This window comes from Sus scrofa, chromosome 9, assembly GCF_054392235.1.
Source record: "Sus scrofa isolate SSC_HxYL_T2T_F1_AM1 chromosome 9, Sscrofa_HxYL_maternal_Yorkshire_Landrace_v2.0, whole genome shotgun sequence".
Classification (NCBI taxonomy): domain Eukaryota; kingdom Metazoa; phylum Chordata; class Mammalia; order Artiodactyla; family Suidae; genus Sus; species Sus scrofa.
In genome coordinates, this window is record NC_139391.1 from 97,817,643 (window position 1) to 97,834,467 (window position 16,825).

Below are 16,825 nucleotides of genomic sequence, written 5' to 3' on the forward strand. Positions count from 1 at the left end.
CTGCAGCAATGTCAGATCCTTAACCCACTGTGCAACAGCAAGAACTCCTGTCACATTATTATTGATGAATGAATATTTTTATAGATTAGATTCTTCCTTTCATACATAAAAGCTGTAATTATACTTTATTTGAAGGTAAGAAGAGAATTGTGAGGGTTTTTCTTTCTAGAAACATATTTTTTGCTTTCTTCAAAATGATGGTTTCTGAGGGAAACTCAGTGCTACTTCCTCTTCTCAAATTAGAAAGTCAGCTATAGGAGTTCCCATCATCACTCAGCAGTAACCAACCCAACTAGTACCCAGGAGGACTTGAGTTCCATCCTTGGCCTGGCTCAGTGGGTTAAAAGGATCCAGTGTTGCCCTGAGCTGTGGTATAGGTCACAGATGAGGCTCAGATCTGGTGTTGCTGTGGCTGTTGGTATAGGCTGGCAGGACAGCTCTGATTCATCCCCTAGCCTGGGAACTTCCATATGTTGTGGGTGAGGCCCTAAAACAAAAAAGAAAGTCAACTATACTTTAATAAAAACTTTAAAAAATGCACAAAGTGGGGATAATAACTGCATTTCTTTCATAGGTTAAGTGTGAAGACAAAATTACTAAATATATGAAGCCTGTTTAGAACAGTAATTAAAAAAAGAAAGTTCTCTCTCCCCATAGTAGGTACTGAGTCTTTATGGAAAACTCTGGAGTAAATGAAGCTGTGAGGATGCAGAGTACTGGATTAAGCCCTTTCCTAACTGCTTAGGAAGCAATTAGCCCTTTCCTAATTGAAGGTGATTGTCCAGTGATTATATTGTTTTACTTGCCATTCAAGGTCTGTAACTCATAATCTCTTGCTTTTATTGTGCTGTTCACACTTTCTAAAAAGTAATGACACAACCAGTCACAAAGCAGTCACAAACAAAACACACCTGGCTTAGAAAATTTACAGTAAAATCTGTTTTCCACCAGACAGTGTTATAGTTTGCGGGATTTTCCAACTCATGTAAGAAACCTCTTTTTGTTAGATGCCTTATAATCAAAAATATTTCTGCCATGGGTCTGAAGAAAGATTGTCTTTGAGGATTTGAGTGGATGCCTTTTTTTCCTCTAACTTTTTACTTTCTGTACTTTTAGCATTTTCTAAAATGAGTATATATAATTTTTTATAACATAAAAAGAATTTTATAAAATATTTTGACACAAATTGAATCTGGGCATCTTCCTATATTAGTAGCTTATGGTAAACACATTGGCCTACGGGGCCAGAGTATAATATTTTTACATTATTTTTTAAATATTTTTTTCTAAGACTATTGTATTGATTGTTTTTCTAATAGCTTTTTGCATGAGCCTTTAAACTGACTTAATGTCATATTTGCTAGTAGCAGTAAAGAATAAGTGAGATTTGGGGTTTGTGATTTTTAAACTGTAAATTATTCTAATGTAATTGAAAGTGTCTTTATTTGTATCAAATATGGCCAGTGTAGAAACCAAAGAAAAAAAGAACACTGTAATAAAATGTCTCTCACTGATTTATAATTTAGACTTATAATTCCACAAATTAATCTCTTAGATTTAGAGTTCAAAGGGACTTCTGAGACCCTCTTGTCCACCCTCATTTTATAGATGAGGCAAATGGGCAGAGAGGTGTTTCAAGGTCCTGTGCTGATGCAAGCTGAAATCTCCTTTTGTGCACTGGTGTTTTTGTCTTTTCCACAGCCCTTTACTCAGTCTCCAGAAGGTAGTAAAGGGTGTATTTGTCCTAATCAAATAGCCTTATTGGGAATTACATTCAATTAAAATACAACACAACTGAATGGGGTGGCCCAGCAGGTAAGGATCTGGTGTTGTCTCTGTTGTGGCTCACGTTTATTCCCTAGACCAGGACCTTCCACAGGCCACCCATGTAGCCAAAAAATGTTTAAAATAAAACAGAAGAATTTAAACAATATGGGCAAACATTTATGTACAAGGATGTTTACACAGAATTACTTTTAATAAGAACTGAAAACCTTAAAGGAATGCTTAGCCGGCTGGGATATTAAGTGGCCTTTTAAATATTCCATTGCTAATGTATATTTATTGACCTTGGAAATGTGCTTGATATTTGTTAAGGTAAAAGAGAAGGCTATATGGCCAAATTCAGAACTTGAGCCCAATTTTGTTAAACAGGTATCTTTAGGGAAAAAACTACATGTACACCATTACGTAAAACATATGTAACTTTTCATTACCTTCTCTACCTTTGCAATCTTTTCCAAATATTCTTTAGTTGTCTCAAACGACATCTGTACAAAACATACATACGTTACCTTAAATACATGTATGTAATAACTATAAACTTAAAATGTGATCATAATAAAACACAGAGCACTGCAGTAGAGAGAAAGAGCACTGCAGTAGAGGTAAAATACTGAGTTCTCAGGTTAATTTTGCTCCTGTAAAGTGACGTGGCTTTAGTCAGTGCCTTCATCTGTTTAACCTTCAGCTTCTCCTTCTGTAAACTGGAGTTTGAATTAGTCCATCTTCCTTCCAGATCTAAAACTCCATTTGTGACAGATTACTTAGTATCCCTTTCCATAGCATCGAAGCTCATGGGTCATACTAAGTATTATTTAATATGCGATATTAAAAAACATTTAATAATAAAATTAATTGTCTTAATCTCTTTGATGGAGTTCAGACTCATTGTCACCATTGGCCTTTGTGCCTGTAGTGACTGGGCCCTCTCTCACACAGATTGCCACTGAAGCAATAGAAAACTTCCGAACTGTTGTTTCTTTGACTCGGGAGGAGAAGTTTGAATCTATGTATGACCAGAGCTTACAGATACCATACAGGTAATAACCCCTGAAGAGTGGGAGGGGAGTGTGGGGAGTTTTTCAGTCATCACATTTGTTTTCTGCAAGATTACTTTTGCTGGAAGGGAGGGGACAAGTGGAGAAACTCCTAGGAGGAAACCAATTGGGATGCACTTACAATCATCCAAGAGGGAAATCTCAGACTCTGACCTAAGGCAGGGACATCTCTGAGATAGAAGCTGTAAGAGCAGGTAACTGATGGGATGGGAAGAGGGAGGGCATACTGAGAATGACTCTGATACTGAGTTGGCCTGAGATCCTATTACATGTTCCCCTTGGGAATGAGTTCTTTATGGGACATGAAATTTGAGGTATCTGTGGGTTCTGAGGATGTGATGCTTCTTGAGTTTTCCTTCCCTTCTTCTCTTTAAGCTTCTCCAGTGGACACCTTCTGTTCTCCCTTTAATGAGCTCAAGGCGAGGGCTCTAAAAAGTGATGTCAACATAGGCAAGGCCACCCTCTCTGAATCTTGTTTCTTCCATGGTGAAGGGAGAGGGCTGAACCTGAACCTTACTGATAGGTTTTCAAGCTTTTTTTTTTTTTAAATGACAATAAAGCCTTTTTTTTTTTTTTTCTTTTTTTCTTTTCTTTTTTTTCTTTTTAGGCCGCATCCGCGTCACATGAAGTTCCATGGCTAGGGGTCAAATCGGAGCTGCATCTGCTGGCCTACACCACAACCACAGCCACACCAGATCCAAGCCACATCTGCAACCTACACCAGAGCTCATGACAACACCCAATCCTCAACCCGCTGATCGAGGCCAGGGATTGTACCCACATCATCATGTATACTAGTAGGGTTCATTACTGCTGAGCCATGACAGGATCTCCAATAGAGTCTTTTTATGGGAAAAAAAATTCATTTGAAATACCAGTATATGAAACAGATAAAAGAAAATAGATATGGTTGAAGCAGGAACAGGAGGCCCACTCACCAGTCTGTTCTCATCTCCACATCGCCCAGTACACTGTGGCAAAAAAAATCCACACACGAAGCCTTTGTGAAGCCCTTTCTAACTCCTCCAGGGAGTTAGTGCTTCCTCCTTTCTCCCTCTAACATGTTATTCAGAAGGTACTTCCATGCATAAAAAATAATCCATGTTCACTTCTGGGTCCCTAAGGGCAAGCACATGCCTGGTTCTATGTTCCAGCCAGTATGGTCCCTACAGCTCGTGGGCCTTGGGTCAACGTGTGTTGAATGAATATTCGCTATTCAGTACATGCATGTTATATGCCCAAGAGTGGAGAGGGGAAGGAATGGAATTTATTAATCCCTAACAGACTCTTCTTACTGTCCTGGGCTTATTTTGACTTGACCTCACACTTGAAGATGTAGTTAATTCTTCATTAAAGATGAAGACACTGAGGCTTAGAGACGAGGTAGTTTCCTAAATTCTCACAAGTGGTGACAGGAAGACCAAACTTAGTGTTTTGGAAACTCGACTCATTTTTGTCTGTCATACCTCCATACCCACTTGCTGACCTCTCAAAGGTGATGTCTCAAGGACTGAGGATCAACATCAAGTAAACTTCACAATGTCTTCTTTTCAGTAACTCTTTGAGGAAGGCACACATCTTCGGAATCACTTTTGCCATCACCCAGGCAATGATGAATTTTTCTTATGCTATCTGTTTCCGGTTTGGCGCCTACTTGGTACAACATGGCTACATGGAGTTTCAGGATGTTCTCTTGTAAGTATGGGCTTCATGTTTATATTTCAGCTCTAGATTCAGACCAAGGTGAGTATAAAAAAAAAACTCCACTTTGGAGCTTCATGAAGATTTTGGTGATTCAGAAGATGGTATTTTCCGCCTGAGTCTCCACGTGTTATCACTGAAGCACCTTATTTCATTTGGGGAATCGGTGTCTTCCCTTCTCCCCAGTGCTGACTCACACATTTGACTTTCCCAAATCAATGGTGAGGTGGGATGGTGATTCAATGAGGGGTTTCTAGAAGGTCTTGGCATTTGGGAAGAAGCCTAATCTGGAACAAAGTACCTGGCTACTCATAAAGGACTCTGAACAGGGCAGCTAAATAAATAACAGGTGTGGAGGGCTGAGTTCTGAAAGCCATGGAAGATTCCAGGATAAATTTGATTTCCTTGATACTGCTTTACTCTAAAGCACTTAGAAGGTAAGAGCTGGCGAAATTCAGATGTGATAAAGGAAAGCTGAACAGGAGATCTGCTGCATCACTGTGAATGCAGCACCTTGCTCAGGAGAAGACAGGCTTGGACTTATTTATACTTCTGAAATAATCAGATATGTGGTTCGGTAGTGAAAGCGTGTAGAATTTTTCTGTGTCCAGACTTGGTGAAGGCTGAGCTGCTCTTTGGTGGTGTACCACAATTAGTGGTAGTACAGTTTTATGTTTAAACCAGAGTCATCTAAGCCTAGAAATATAATGTGTTAGTATAATGTTTCCATCCTGCTTAGACATCGACTTGCATATGCATTATAGTTTTTCAGGATGACCCCAACAGAAGATTTAAAATTTCCTCTCAGCATCTTCCTGACAAATGATATTCAGATGCTATTACAATTGTTACCAAAAGACGAGAAGCGGGGGTCATTGGTAATCTGATTAGATAATTATTTCATCTATCGCTCAACTTTCAGCTTAAGTATTCCGTTGATGGATGTGGCTGACTCTTGAGCATTTAGACTCAGAAAAATCAGTCTTCCAAGTGAATGATAGGGGAGACCTGTCTGAAGAGCAGTCCATTTTATTATTAATCAGTATTATTACATATGTTCATTTTTGGCCATCCTGAGGCATATGGAGGTTCCCGGGGGGGATCGATCCAAAAGGATGTACATTTTCCTTCAATTTGGAAATGAACTTTTTAACAACAGACTTCCTCAGTCATATTTCCTAAAACAAAGCATGGAAGACAACTTAGGGGAAGTGCCATGACTCCAACAGTGAGAGACAGATTTGATGTCCTGTGAGGTCCTTCCCAACTTAGGGATGCCAGGATTCCTGTGTCATAGATCTTAATTGATGTATCTTTAGAGCAGCACAGAATTGGGCTCTTTAAAGAGCTCCATTTGCTGTACAACTCACAGGTTTTCTAATAAATGGATGTATTTCCTGCAAAACCACCCATATACATTATTGGTTGGCAAATACTGCTGCACAACCACCAGCCACTAATGCCCACTGACATACGATAGTAAACATTTATTTATGCCTTTAAGTCTGTGGGGCAGCCAGGCAGTTCTGCTGCTCTGGGTTGAGCACAGTGAATCTCAGCTTGGCTGCATGCATGGAGCCAGAAGCTAGTTGGCAGGGGCCACACAGCACTATTCTGTCTGTGCCTTGTCCTTGAGCAAGCTAGTTAGTGGCAGAGATGAGGGTGGGCGAGAGGGAGAGAGAAGAGAGAGAGAAGCATGTAAGGTCCCCCGAGTCATAGGCTTGGAAGTGGCAACAGTCACTTCCACCACATCCTAATGGCCATAGCAAGTGCCAAGGCCACAGATTCAAAGGGTAATAAAAAAATTTCCACTTAAATGGAGGAGCTACAAAGTCACATTACAAGAAGGTGAGGACACAGAGATGAAACACTGAGTCATTTTCCAATCTATCACACTGATTAAAAAAAGGAAAGTTTTATTTTGTGTTGTCTTTTTTTGACTGATGTCACTGGCTGCAGAAGTGTCAACTTTGTAGCACTGCAGCCATGACTCTTGGCACATTTTCACTTTGTTGTATGCAGAGTCTTCTCAGCTATTGTCTATGGTGCCATGGCCATGGGGCACGTAAGTTCATTTGCTCCTGACTACGCTGAAGCCAAAGTGTCTGCAGCCCACATCATCATGATCATTGAGAAGACCCCTCTGGTTGACAGCTACAGCACCACAGGCCTAAAGCCGGTCAGTCTGATGTTGTTATGTGATTTGCTCCTAACTGATGAATGAAAGTATTTCAAGAGGAAGTTTAATACCATCTATGCTTTTTTTTTTTAATTTGCTGGTAATAAAATGAAACTTTCTAGATCATGTGTTCATTTTAATAAATGCTGAAAATACATGGTAACATCTAGTAGTTTTGTAAAATGAAGCCACAAAAAATATGGAAACACTGCCCACTTTATACGCAAATCCCGGTCAGGTTTTATTATATGTAAGTTACTCTATTTTGGGGGAACACATTTAAGTGATCACATTTGTATTGTGTTAACAAGACATGCTATCAAAACACCAACCCTTTGATTGGCAGAGGCAACTATACATAGAATGGATAAACAGCAAGGTCCTATTGTATATCACAGGGAACTACATCCAGTCTCCTGTAATAAACCACAATGGAAAAGAATGTGAAAAAGACTATATGTGTATAACTCAATCACTCTGCTGTAGGGCAGAAATTAACACATTATAAATCAACTAAACTTTAATAAAAAGAAACACCTACACTTTTAGAGCTTATGTATTACATACATTCTAGCAGTTACAAACGAAACCTGATTTTAATACAAAATCACTGGTTTCTGACATCTGGTGGTATAGAGGGTTGGCTATAAAATGAGCTTTTAGGATTGGAACAATCCAAATTACTGCTATTCTGATTTTAGAATACCATGGAAGGAAATCTGACATTTAATGAAGTCATGTTCAACTACCCCACTCGACCAGACATCCCAGTGCTTCAGGGGCTGAGCCTGGAGGTGAAGAAGGGCCAGACCCTGGCCTTGGTGGGCAGCAGTGGCTGTGGGAAGAGCACGGTGGTCCAGCTCCTGGAGCGGTTCTATGACCCCCTGGCTGGAAAAGTGGTGAGAACACCTTTTTTAGCTCTTTTCAAGTTTTTTGTCTATAGGCCTGGATGTATTTAATTCTCATGGATAAGCCCTGGTTTTACCAACCTTTCAACAATGGTTGATATCCTAGCTTTGGTCTCTGTGTTGTGTCCACTGCCCCAGCCAATTTCTCCTGCCTTTTTCTCAACCCTGCTCCTCTCCCCTGCTCTGCAAGCAGCCATTTTACCACCTAACCCCCTTCCCTTGATTAGGTCTCAGTTGCCATGAGAAGATCCAGGAAAAATCAGTCACTAGAAAGATAGAGGAGAGGTGTGGAGAGAGACAAACAGGATGGCAGCCAGGGATGGGAAGGGTTTCAGCAAAAACATGGTCAGCAATGGCAAGTGCCATGGAGAGAGATGCTGAAAAGGAGTTGGCAGTTAATGGGCTGCTTTCTGACCTCTTCAGGTTTTCTCAGTGAAGTGGTGGTGGTAGAAAACCATTGAGAGTGGCAGAGGTGTGGTTAGCAGGGGAAATAGAGACTAAATGAGAAAATCAAAGGAGGAGTTCCCTGGTGGTGCAGCAGGTTAAGGATCCAGCATTGTCACTGAAGTGACTCAAGCTGGTTCGGTTTCTGGCCCAGGAACTTCCACATGCCACAACTGTGGCAAAAAAAAAAAAAAAAAAAAAAAAAATAAATAAATAAATAAAAAAAAATCAGAGTAAAATAAGAATGAGAAGGCAGAGCCCAAGGAAAATGTTACAGATGGGGAATCGCATACATTTTTAAGGCTGAGGATGCAATAAAACCATTGATGGAAAGGTGACACTGAAACACTTTCTAAGGAAAAAAAAAAGCGACGTCCACACATTTCAGAACAGATAAAGAACATAGAGTTATTCTCTTTTGTTTCCTGAACTAAAAGAATAGGTGGAGGGTCAAATTTATTCTTGCAGCATTCAATAAAGCTTCAGTGAATGCCTTTCAGGGGCTTGCTTATCTATTAGGAATGAGATAGGAGTCTTGAGGTAGTAAAATTTTAAAGGACTGTAATGGAATCTAGGAAGAAAATCAAGTTGGGAAGGAATAGAATTTACAGCAAAATATTTTCATTATGTTGGCACTGAGTTATGGGTTTACTCAGAGGTGATATTCAAAATATTCAAACACTTGGAGTTCCCATCGTGCCTTAGTGGTTAACAAACCTGACTAGTATTCATGAGGATGTGGGTTCAATCCCTGGCCTCGCTCAGTGGGTTAAGGATCTGGCATTCCCGTGAGCTGTGGTGTAGGTTACAGACTCAGCTCAGATCCATAGTTGCTGTGGCTGTGGCCAAGCTCCAATTCAAACCCTAGCCTGGGGACTTTCATATGCCGAGGGTGTGGCACTAAAAAAGACCAAAAAAAAAAAAAAAAGGTGTCAGCAGGGCTATGTTCCTTCCAGAGGCTCTAAGGGAGAATTTGAACTCACTTCTCATGGCATGTGGCACCTCCCTCCATCAGCAATGTTCATGACTCTTTTTCATATTGTACCACTGCCATATACACACTTCTGCCCCCCTCTTGTGGAGTTAAGGGCCCTTATGGTTATATTGAGTCCACCTGGATCCTTATTTTGAAGTGAGCTGCTGAGTAACCATAGACCTTAATTCTCTCATGCTACGTAAACAACATTCACAGGTTTCATGGGTTAGAACATGGATATCTGAGGTGAGGTGGATCATTATTACACCTACCACAGGCCTGTGTCAGAAACCAGGTTTAAAAAAAAAAAAAAAAAAAAAAGAAACCAGAGTTAAAACAGAAGAAACATGGGAATTCCCTGAGGTTTAGGATCTGACATTGTTACTGATATGGCTCATTTTCACTAAAGAGGTGCAGGTTCAATCCCTGACCCAGAACTTCTGCATGTTGCAGGAACAGCCAAAACAAACAAACAAACAAATAAAAAACACAAAAAACCCCCAAAACAGAAGAAACACGATGGTTCCCAAAGGCCTATAATAATGACCATATTCAAGTAACCTTGACAATCCAAACTAAAAACAACAAGGAAATGTCTCAAAATTGCTTGGCAATTTTCTTTTTTTATTGCCACACCTGCAACACATGAAAGTTCTCAGGCCATAGGTCAAATTGGAGCTACAGCTTCTGGCCTATGCCACAGCCACGGCAACACTTGATTCGAGCTCTATGACCTACCCTGCAGCATGTGGCAACTCTGGATCCTTAACCCACTAAGCGAGGCCAGGCATCAATCCCGCATCCTCAGAGACCACCTTGGGTCCTTAACCCACTGAGCCACAAAGGGAGCTCCTCACTTGGCAATTTTAATGTATGGAATAGTAATATTAATTTTGCTGAACTCTGAATGTGCTGGTCCTGAAGTGGCTCTGTGAACCTTGATTTCAGCTAATTGACGGCAAGGAGATTAAAGAACTAAATGTCCAGTGGCTCCGAGCACACATGGGCATCGTGTCCCAGGAGCCCATCCTGTTTGACTGCAGCATTGCTGAGAACATCGCCTATGGGGACAACAGCCGGGTCGTGTCTCAGGAGGAGATCGTGCAGGCGGCCAAGGAGGCCAACATCCACCCCTTCATCGAGACACTGCCTGATGTAAGTCTCTCTGCAAATGAGGTGCTTAGGAGCCTGGGGCAGCCTCGCCACTGGGCTGACTCTCATGGGCTGGTTCCCAATGGTGAAGAGAAATGGGCAACCAGAACCCACACCCAGCTGTACATGGGCATCTGGCCACACTTCCTGCCCCCACTCGATGTCACTCGATGTACCTGCTCACCGAATGATTCTCCCTGGGAGCAGCCTGACCCATGTCAGTCCATACGTGTGGGAGGCCTTTCCCTCCCAGGCTGAGTGTGGGGCCCACAGAAGCAGGCGTGGCCCTCCCTCCCCATCGCTCTGCCAACCTTCCTTCCTTCCCTCTGCCTCCTTGCAGCTCCCCCCAGCCTCAGCCTCCCTCTGTGGATCAGGCCAGGGAATAGGACCCATGCCAGAAGGAAGGCTCTCTGAGTACGGCTGAGCCATTGGAGTGACCGTGGTGTTGTGTCATCTCTTGCCCTCTTGCGCATTTCGTGGGCCCCAAGCTCTGCTTTTGGGGTGGATCAGTGAAACCTTCCCTGGGCTTTGGTCCCACAGATGCCCTCTGAATTCCTCCTTGGAAATTAGATAAATGGGAACTTTCCCACTCTCACGAGTCCTACAGGTCCAATTTTTTTTCCCCCATGCCTATGGCATGTGGAAGTTCCTGGGCCAGGGATCAAACCTGCAGCACAGCAGAGACCACGCCAGATCCTTAACCTGCTGGGCCCCCAGGAAACTCCTCATAGAAACTGCGTTTCTGAAGTGCACGTAGCCCTCACTTATCCACCCTGCCCCCAGTATCACTAGTTATGTTCTCTACTCTAAGGAAGAGCCCTCTAAAAACTAAAACTCAGTAGCCTCAAACCAGCAGAGAAGTGAAGGATGGCAGTGCCTTATGGCCACATCCTTCTCCCAAGATGTGCTTTTCTAGAGGCTCTTGTTTGGATAACTGATGTCACCCCATCACAGGCCCCAAGAAGAGGCTTTGTCACCTCCCCTCCTTTAACTGTCTAGTCTGACTGTGAATAACTGGCCCTTCCCAAGATGGGACATTTAAAGTGTATAACTTTAATCCCCTTTACTAATGACGAAGTCAGTGTTCCCAAAGTCTGGGTGCTGATCAGCACATCCGGCATCACCTGGGAACCTGTGAGAATGCAGATTTCCAGGCCCTATCCCACACCTGCTGATCAGAAACTTGAAGGTAGGGGTCTAGCAATCAGTGTTTTATTTATTTATTATTTGGCTGTGCCCATGGCATGCACAATTTCCTGGGCCAGGGACTGAACCTGTGCCACAGCAGTGATCCAAGCCATAGCAGTGACCATGTTGGATCCTTAATGCATTCAGCTACCAGGGAACTCTTAGCAATCTGTGTTTTAGTAGCCTGGCTGATGCTGATGCAAGTGAAGTCTGAGAACCACTGGGCTAGGGGTTAACACAGATAAATAGAGAGTAAGTGTTATCTAGCTTAGATATACACCTTGTGTTAGTCTACCACAGGACCCCAACTCTCTGGGCTCTGTCACACAGCACCACTGTAGACACCGTGATTCATTTCCTCAGTGTCTAGGCATGGAAAGGGAAGGCAAAATCCTTGAAGTCCTATTTTCTGTCTCAGGGCCCATTTATTCCCTGGAGTGGTTTGTACTAGGATTTACATCCCGCTGCAGGGGCTGGTCTAGTTGCCTCCTCTCAGGGTTACAGCCCTGCCTTTACCTGCCTCACGAGGATCCATATGGTAGCAGTGCAGCCTGGCAGCCCCTGCACGTGCATGGGACATGCTTTGGTGCTCCCTGGCAGCTGCAGTGCTGGGGCAGGCCTATCCCAGGCTTCTGCCGGCACCTCCCCTGGGGCTCCTTCCTTCCATCTGCAGGTGGAGACCTCTGTGCTGAGTTCTATAGAACTAGGGTTGCCACAAGCACCAGGTAAACTGGAGTTCCTTCTGTGGCTCAGTGGCTTATCTCTACAGACGTCTGGGATCAAGCTGCAGCCCTGCACACTGGCTAAGGATCAACTAATGCCACACCTCCAGTGTAGGTCACAGCTTTGGCTCTGTTCTGTTCTCTGGCCTGGGAACTCCATATGCCGTGGGTGTGTTTCCCCCCACCCCCCGCAAAAAAAAAAAAGAAATAGCAAGCAACAATAGACAACCCTACATAGAACATGAATTCTAAAGTCAAACTCTGGGAATTCCCATTGTGACGCAGTGAGTGAAAAACCCAGCATAGTATCCATGACCCCTGGGTTAAGGAACCTGGCATTGCCATGAGCTGCAGCATAGATCACAGACTTGGCTTGGATCTGACACTCCTGTGGCTGTGGTGTAGATAGCAGCTACAACTCCGATTCATCCTCTAGCCTGGGAACTTCCATACACCACAGGTGTGGCCCTAAAAAGACAAAAGAAAAAAAAATCATAAAGTCAAACTCTGGATGTCAGAATCAGAGCCCACAGTTTTTAAAATTTCGGCCTGACAAGGACCTTAACATAAATAGATAGTATTATTTTCTAGGTTACACAGCCCATTTCTGCTTTCTCCTACATACCCCTTTAACTCCTGTCTTCATCAGTATGTTGATTACTTAGTAACCCCGATCCACTCTGGGAAATACTATGTAAAAATAGATTGGGAGAACTCTAAAAAAATACATCTGGACATGCTAGCTTTTCAAGTTAGATATCAAAATAGAATTCCTTAGAATCCATTAAGGTTGTTCAAAATTTGGAAATAGTTTTATAAAAACAACAAAAAGTTAGCATCCCAAGAATTTCTTCCCTTCCTCACTTTAAAATAAGGCAAAGACCATTACCTGTACATTATAAATAAAATGATCTTCCATTATTTTACTATGTTAAAATCAAATTTCCTTCATCCTACCAATCCTTTTCCCAAATGTAACAAAACCTGAAGGTTGGAAGAGACTACTAGCATTGCAACAGTGTCCTCCTCATAGAAAATGTTGCCTTGTTTACACTAAAATGTAACTTTTAATGCCCAAATGTCTATGTTCAAGAAGAGAGATCAATTCTGCCATTTAGAGCTTTGTTGTTATTGTTTAACTGTCTATGGACCCATTCTTAGCTTTTGAGTCTATACTTTTTTGTGTATATGGAAGTGGTTAGAACTTCATCAGTTCTACTTTTCCTAACCAAACCCTCTTTACAGAAATATAACACCAGAGTGGGAGACAAAGGAACGCAGCTCTCTGGGGGCCAGAAACAGCGCATTGCAATAGCTCGTGCCCTTGTCAGACAGCCTCTCATTTTGCTTCTGGATGAAGCTACATCGGCTCTGGATACACAAAGTGAAAAGGTAAGCATTTAAACTGGACACATTCACAATTGAATTAGTTGTCCTTAAAACTGTATGCTTCTGTCTTCCACAGTAGAGAAGAGAACTCAGCCAGATATGTTGACTGTTGCTTTGGGGGGAAGCTCAACACTTTCTGTGGCCATCCTTCAAGAGAATGGTGACGAAGCAAGGCAGATTAGTCTAATGGCACTTGGGCTCCAAAAGACAGCCCTGGGTCACTTTGTAGTGACCTAAGAAGCTGCATTCAGGAGGCACAGTCTCATTTCCACTGGTAGCATCTCCTGAGTCACTATATAAAGAAGTAGAAGCCAGTGCAGTGTTATAAGCTGACTCTACCTTAAGGTAAATATTAGCAATCTCTAATTTTTGAGAAAAAGTTGAGTATTCAGGTATCTGAAAGACAAACTCATTCTGAATTTTTTTTTTTATCTTCAAAATATCAAAATTCAGGGAAACTGTGTTTGGCCTATGCTCAGGCCTCTTGGATTTACTGTAGGGATAGACCTGAAGGAGGCTGCATGGTCAGCATACTGCTAGAAGCTTTTAAATGACTGGATGGGCTGTATTTACTGTCATAACTTTGAGAAGAAATAACTCCTGCTGGAGAACTAATCCAAACGAGAATTCGGTATTCTGAAATGACAGAACCCTTGCTTTGTAGAATCTATCCATATCCACTGACACTACTGTTCAAGAAGCACTTACTGTTGCAGAAATGAATTGTGAGGATTGTGATGGAGGAGGAATCAAAGGGAGAGTATTATTATGATTGGAGTCAATTTATGTGATAACTGAACAGGTTGTCCAAGAAGCCCTGGACAAAGCCAGAGAAGGCCGCACCTGCATCGTGATCGCTCACCGCCTGTCCACCATCCAGAACGCAGACTCGATCGTGGTGATTCAGAAAGGCAAAGTCCGGGAGCATGGCACACACCAGCAGCTACTGGCACAGAAAGGCATCTATTTCTCCATGGTCAGCGTCCAGGCTGGAACAAAGCACTTATCAACTGTGATGATATGAGCTGTTATATATTGTTTAATATTTGTGTTAAAATATGGCATTTAGGAGTTTCCTTTGTGGCTCAGCAGTAACGAACCAGACTAGTATCCATGAGGATGGGGGTTCAATCCTTGGCCTCACTCAGTGGGTTAAGGATCCAGTGTTGTGGTGAGCTGACGTGTAGGTTGCAGACTCATTTCACATCTTGGCATTGCTGTGGTGTAGGCCTGCAGCTGCAGTTCTGGTTGGATCCCTAGCCTGGGAACTTCCATATGCCACAGGTGTGGCCCTAAAAAAATAATAATCAAATTCTTTAAAAATATGGCATTTAATCAAAATTTGAAAAGTCAACACTTACGGGAAAATCCATGTACAATAACTTGTTTAACATTTCTTGCTACCACTGAAGATCATTCCACCAAGTTCAGAATGAAGAGAGAGTTGAAATTAAACTGAGTTTCATTTACTAAAGATCAAATTAAACTGAATTTCATTCACTGAAGATCATTCCACCAAGTTTTCTGAAGAGACAGTTTGAATTAAAGAAACAAACAAAAAAAATTAAATGGAATAAAGGCTTTAATTGCACTATAAAATTTATAGAATTCAAAGTTGATTTTGTTAAGTGTAAATTTTTATTTATATTTTCTTTTTTCAGACTGTAACTGATTACCTTGCTAAAAGATTGTAGAAATAGCAAAAAGTACTGAATGTTTGCATGAAGTGCCCATAATAAAACTAAAGATTTATATAACTCAAGTCATCTTGTCTAAAATGCCTATAATTTATCTTCTCCCAGTTGGATTACTCAAGATCATTTCTGCAATTAAAAGACTTAAGTAGTTTCCATTGTGGCTAAGCAGTAAGGAACCCGACTAGTATCTATGAGGACATGAGTTCAGTCCCTGGCCTCGCTCAGTGGGTTAAGGATCTGGCATTGACATGAGCTGTGGGCAGTGGAGGTTGCAGATGTGGCTGTTGCTGTGGTATAGGCGGGTAGCTAGTGCTCCAGTCTGACCTCTTAGCCTGGGAACTTCCATATGCCATGGGTGTGGCCCTAAAAAAACAAACAAACAAACAAAAAAAGCCTTCTTTAAAAACCCCTATTATCCCATTCTTGGGCATGTATCTGGACAAAACCTTCCTTGAGAAAGACACATGTATCCACAAGTTCATTGCAGCACTATTCACAATAGCCAAAACATGGAAACAACCTGAATGTCCATCGAAAGATGATTGGATTAGGAAGATGTAGTATATATACACAATGGAATACTACTCAGCCATAAAAAAGAACAAACTAATGCCATTTGAAGCAACATGGATGGAACTAGAAACTCTCATACTAAGTGATGTAAGTCAGAAAGAGACAAATACCATATGATATCACTTTTATCTGGAATCTAATATACAGCACAAATGAACCTTTGCACAGAAAAGAAAATCATGGACTTGGAGAATAGACTCGTGGTTGCCAAGGGGGAGGGGGAGGGAGTGGGATGGATTGGGAACTTGGGGTTAACAGATGCAGACTATTGCATTTGGAATGGATTAGCAATGAGATCCTCCTGTGTAGTACTGGGAACTATGTCTAGTCACCCATGATGGGGCATGACAATGTGAAAAAAAAGAATGTATACTTGTATGTGTAACTGGGTCACCCTGCTCTATAGCAGAAAATTGACAGAACACTGTAAACCAGCTATAATGAAAAAAATTATATAAAAAAATAAAAACCACTAATATTTTATTTTTGTCTTTTTAGAGCTGCACCCCCAGCATATGAAAGTTCCAGGCTAGGCGTCAAATTGGAGCTGCACCTGCCAGCCTACACATACAAAGCCACAGCAATTCCAGATCCCAGCTGTGTCTGCAATCTATACCATAGCTTACGGCAATGCTGGATCCTTAACCTGCTGAGCCAGGCCAGGGATTGAACCAGTGTCCTCATGGATACCAGTCAGGTACGTTATGGCCGAGCCATAATGGGAACTCTAAACACCTGTTAATTTTTGTGGGAGTGCTTAAACAGTATAATAATCCCTATGATACATGTCTTTTCATATTGGGTCCTACAGAACCATCTGGTTTCATTCTTCTTGGACTAGATCCTGCTCATTCTTCCATTTCACATTTTGCTAGCTATCAAACCAACTATACAGATCAATACAAGATTATAGGAGCAGAGGTGAGACAGAGGATGGACATTTATGAAGCATATACTCTAATGTATATTGACTATTTTGCATTGCTCCTACAAGGGGCTCTTACAGGATTTTAATTTTTTTTGCACTTTTAAAAATACAGTAATTATTTTTCTGTT

The 16,825-nt window shown here is 41.8% G+C and overlaps 1 protein-coding gene and 2 long non-coding RNA genes across 8 annotated transcripts in view; 1 reads left to right on the top strand and 2 right to left on the bottom strand.

Moving 5' to 3' along the window:
• The window catches only part of LOC100522455 (ATP-dependent translocase ABCB1), an 88,314-nt gene extending 73,053 nt beyond the window's left edge, over nucleotides 1-15,261 (top strand). For 5 of the 6 annotated variants that reach the window (XM_013989592.3, XM_084977239.1, XM_084977236.1 and 2 more), the window contains 7 exons: nucleotides 2,722-2,822; nucleotides 4,395-4,535; nucleotides 6,564-6,720; nucleotides 7,422-7,619; nucleotides 9,997-10,203; nucleotides 13,356-13,502; nucleotides 14,302-15,261. In XM_013989592.3, coding sequence (XP_013845046.2) covers nucleotides 2,722-2,822; nucleotides 4,395-4,535; nucleotides 6,564-6,720; nucleotides 7,422-7,619; nucleotides 9,997-10,203; nucleotides 13,356-13,502; nucleotides 14,302-14,523 — 1,173 coding nt within the window. In that variant the 3' untranslated portion in view covers nucleotides 14,524-15,261. Of the gene's footprint in view, nucleotides 1-2,721; nucleotides 2,823-4,394; nucleotides 4,536-6,563; nucleotides 6,721-7,421; nucleotides 7,620-9,996; nucleotides 10,204-13,355; nucleotides 13,845-13,952 lie in introns of all 6 variants that reach the window. The other variant, XR_014815968.1, reaches the window with a different exon arrangement.
• The window catches only part of LOC102164596 (uncharacterized), a 78,871-nt gene that overhangs the window by 36,198 nt on the left and 25,848 nt on the right, over nucleotides 1-16,825 (bottom strand). The window lies entirely within an intron of this gene.
• LOC146400042 (uncharacterized) lies at nucleotides 6,934-14,180 on the bottom strand. Its single transcript, XR_014816004.1, has 2 exons — nucleotides 10,923-14,180; nucleotides 6,934-8,229 (listed from the first exon to the last, which is right to left on the bottom strand). It is a non-coding gene; the product is annotated as an uncharacterized LOC146400042 (long non-coding RNA).